Raw genomic sequence first — 4,291 nt, forward strand, 5'->3', positions numbered from 1 at the left:
TTGGTACACCACATTAGAAAATAATTACACTCAGCCTAATGAGAACTAATTAGCATATTACCATTGCTTTCTTCAAAAAGCTAGGTAACACTTTGCAGGATCCCAGACTTACAACGCAAGCTCCTTGTCATACATGTTAAATCTTATATGTATTCTGAGCAATTTAGGATGCTTCCTTTCTTCTTTATCTACTGTAAGGACAGTTGCTGTTTGCTCCAAGAGTAATCTTGCTCATAGAATAAACACAATGTATATTATAAATTTTTGAATTTAACATAGGGACAGATTTTTTTTACCCAACACACATTTTTCTAATGAAATTCTCAATCATTCTGTTGGCTTGTTTTTTTAAAAAATATAGAAACTACAAATGAACAGAATTCAAATAATAAAATGGGTATTTTTTAAGGGAAAATGAAATCTAATTTGATCCAGAGACCCCCAATTTTATATAAGCTTGAGTATATTTTGTGCCAAAACCACCAATCAGAACTAGTGATGCAGCTAAAGAGATACGCTATCACAACACTTCTAAAAAACCAAACAGAACAAAAACTATAATTTATTATACTTCTGTCTTCATTCTATGCAAGGTGTTGGTGGATTACACAGAACAAAATTCTAAGTTTCTTCAAAAGTTTCTACTAAATATAATAAAAGAGCAATTAACATTTAGTTTGTTACATTGAAAAAAGTGTATGTACTTCAATTGCCTTATTAGCTTGTACCTAAACCTCTTCAACTATTAAAAAAGGAAAGAGAAAAATCAATTGTTCATAGACAAAAAAAAAACATTCAAATCAGTTGATAGTTGATACAACATTACAGTACAGCCAACTAATATTGTTCAAAATCTTGTCATCTTATCTCAATTTAAGAGTCATTAGACCAGATTATGACAAAGCTGGTTTAATGTATTTTCAAGTTGGTGTCAGATTCTGCAAGACACTGTACTTTCTGTTGATGGCTTCGGAAGAAAGGGGTCATGCTTCTTGTAGATCCCAGGGCAATCCCAACCTTTCATTGTTTTCATAGTTAGAACAGCATTGTTAAATTAAGCACAACTAAAAAAAAATTGGAAGCTAGGTGAAGCTGCCATTTCGTGTGTCAAAACAATTGCGATACGCTATACTAAATTTTTTTTTTGAAATATCCACCTGTCCTCACCACTCTGCCACAAAACTAGCAAAGTCAAAAAATACAAAAGTCTTGAAACTTGTCACTTTTGCAGAATAAAGCAAAAAAGTCTTTGTGCTCCTTACTACCAGAAGCAATATACCATCCGAGTTACCACATATAATAGCTTCTGGATGTGTCCACTTGAGTTGGCTTGGTTTCTGCAGAACCCTCCTTATCCTTTTCACTGTCACCTTCCCAGAGATTAATAAGTGGAGGATATAGCTCATTCAGTGGGATTGAGGAGGTCTTTTGCATATACTTTTTCAAAGAATGGTGATAGTTTTTCCTCTTAAACCGTTTAGCAACATAAACGGAAATGGAGGCAAGACTGATGACTGCAAACATTGATCCCATAACTGCGGCTAGGGCTGTACTTGTTTCCTGATCAGTAATGTCAAGAGCAAAAGCTGCATTTTTTGTTGTAACATTAACACAGGACTTCTGAGTTTGCTGATGGATGTTGGATACAGTGAGACAAACCTCATAATCTGTGGAGGGTTGCAAATGTGTAAGGTTATATTCATGCACATCAACAGGGACCCTTGCAGTATATGTAATGTGAGGGTTGTCAATCTTCATTGTAGCTGATGACCATTTTAAGTTAGAGGTCATGACATTAGAATTTACCTTCCAAGAAACTAGGATTGAATGAGACTCTGCTTGCTTGACGTATATTTTCAGCACCTGGGTACCATCCAACAATGTTCCATTCACTCTTATTGTAGCTACTCTGGTGTCTGCACCTTCTAGGTTTTGGGCTACACAAGTGTACCTTCCAGAATCTTCAGTTTGAATATTAGATATTTCCAGAGTCCCTTCATTACTAAGCTTGTACTTGTCTGAAAGAGTGTCAGCAGTTATTTTATTTCCAAGTGGAGTTACCCAATAAATCTCAGGTTCTGGTTCTGCCATGGCTCGACAATCTAAGAAGACAGTCATGCCAATGTCCAAATTCAAATGATTTGGGAAAGTGTCATGAGAAATCATTGGAAGACATTGCTCACTGGAATCTTGTATTAATACCTCCTTTACTTGTTGCCCTCTGTATTCTGGTGGCATAGCACAGAACATTGATAAGGGTTCCATGAAACGGATATTAGTCTTGTTTGAGTTTATCCAATGGATGACACAGTCACACCTGAGGGGATTACTGTGAATGCTGATCTCACGCAAGTTTGGAAGGGATTCCACTGTTTTTTGGTAGACTGCATTCAAGGCATTGTTATTAAGCATCAGGCTCTCCAGTGCAGGAACATTCCGAAATGCTAAACGGTGTATGTAAGATAACTTTGGATTGTTTGTTGCTTCAAGCTTGGTAAGTTCAGGAAGATTGTCTAGTGCATATCTATCGACAGAAACCAGCTCTCCCATATTGTTGATTCCAAGTTCCTTCAGACGAAGCATGTTTTTAAAGTCTCCTTCTTGGATTTTGTGGATTGGATTTTTGTTAAGATCCAAAAATTTTAGATTTGGAACTTTCTCAAGTGCAAGTTGAGGAACTTTAACCAGCCTGTTGTCATAGAAAGAAAGACTTTCAAGACTATCCAGACCTACTAGTGCATTTCCAGGAATGTCAGTCAAGTACATGCCAGCCAGAACCAGACTTCGTAAATTTGAGAGTGGTTTGAAGTTCATATCTAATATTCCAATCACAGGATTTTCCCCAATCATCAAAATTTCTAGGTTGGGTGTAGAATCAAACCAACGACTGTCAATAACTTTCAATTTGTTGGAGTTAAGATGCAGTCTTAACAGATTCTTCAGGCCTGAGAATGCATTTGCAGAAATGGTACTGATTTGGTTATGGTTTATATACAGTTCCTGAAGATTGCACAGATCCTGTAAGCAGTAATCTGTCATCTCTGTGACCTGATTTTCCTCCAGATGCAAAGTAGTTAGCTGGGTAAGATTTGACAATCCCACATCTTTTATACTAGTGAAATTATTCTGTGAAAAATCTAACTCTGTTAAATTGAAAAGCTGCTGAAGTTCATCCGTAGTCTTAGCGATGTTGTTGCTTTGTAACAAAAGAACTTGAGTATCACTGGACAGGTTGCTGGGAATTTTTATTAAACGAAGATCATTACAATCAACTGTTGTCGCTTCTCTGTAAGTTGACTGGGGTGTAAACCATGGTCTGATCTCACACACGCACAATTGTGGACATTCATTATTCTGTATCAAAGATGCACTGAATGGATTTATGAGTAATCCCAGTACTAAATGGCACACTCGTAAAATATAACTAATCCCAGCCATGTTGGTCTGCTAGTAGGTTCTATCAATTAATCCCTTGCAAGTAACAAAAATATCAAATATATATTTGAACAAGAAATAGGAATAGTGAAGGTTGCTATTTGAAATGCTTGTACATTCAGAGGATAGAAAGCACAGCTAGGACTTTTCTTTTTGTAAACAGTAAGTGATCCGATGTATCTTCACCAACACCAGTATTTTCACTCAGCCTTCTCTGTGAGATGTTTTAATCAGTGTATAGTGATAGGCCTGAAAAGAAAAGAAGAAAGATATAAAACTTATTTTGCTTTTTAAATTATCACACTATTTCCAAAGCCTTATAAAATATGCATTGTTTCCTTTCTTTCATGCTCCTTTGAGCCAATGATCTTGAGCAATGATCTTTTACCAATGCCATGGTAAAAGTACTTTAGATCCTTTTTACAGGAGAGGAATTTTAACGTCTATTAATTTTATTATGTATATGTTTCTGTGTTCACATCATTATCTCTCAGTGCAATTAACATATATCATGAGGAACAAGATCTTCTTTCTTAGGCTTACAAACTTGTCAGATGCAGCATGAGAGAATCTGTGGCCTGTACACTCTGGCTCTAGAAATAGAGTTGCCAGATCCCTTTACCCTCTTGGCAGGATGGATGGGAAACCCTGCGCTTACCTCTCAAAGATCTTCACATGCAGGCAAAGCACAATGATGCAGCACAATGATATCACTTCCAGGAATGATGTCATCATGCAGGCTATGGAGTGCTCCCATGCTTCATGCCGGTGCAAAGTGTGGGAGCACTCCCACAGCCTGTGCGATGATGCCACTCCTGGAAGTGATGTCATTGCTCCACACTGGGAGTATGCCCCA

At 37.0% G+C, this 4,291-nt stretch overlaps 1 protein-coding gene across 1 annotated transcript; it reads right to left on the reverse strand.

Annotated features, from left to right (window-relative positions):
* Positions 1–587: 587 nt before the first annotated feature.
* Positions 588–3,438, reverse strand: LRRN1 (leucine rich repeat neuronal 1). Its single transcript, XM_054978048.1, has one exon. The coding sequence runs from the start codon at positions 3,436–3,438 to the stop codon at positions 1,288–1,290; it is 2,151 nt and encodes a 716-aa protein (XP_054834023.1). The 3' UTR covers positions 588–1,287.
* Between the last annotated feature and the right edge of the window lie 853 nt (positions 3,439–4,291).

This window comes from Eublepharis macularius, chromosome 4 (genome assembly GCF_028583425.1).
Source record: "Eublepharis macularius isolate TG4126 chromosome 4, MPM_Emac_v1.0, whole genome shotgun sequence".
Lineage (NCBI taxonomy): Eukaryota > Metazoa > Chordata > Lepidosauria > Squamata > Eublepharidae > Eublepharis > Eublepharis macularius.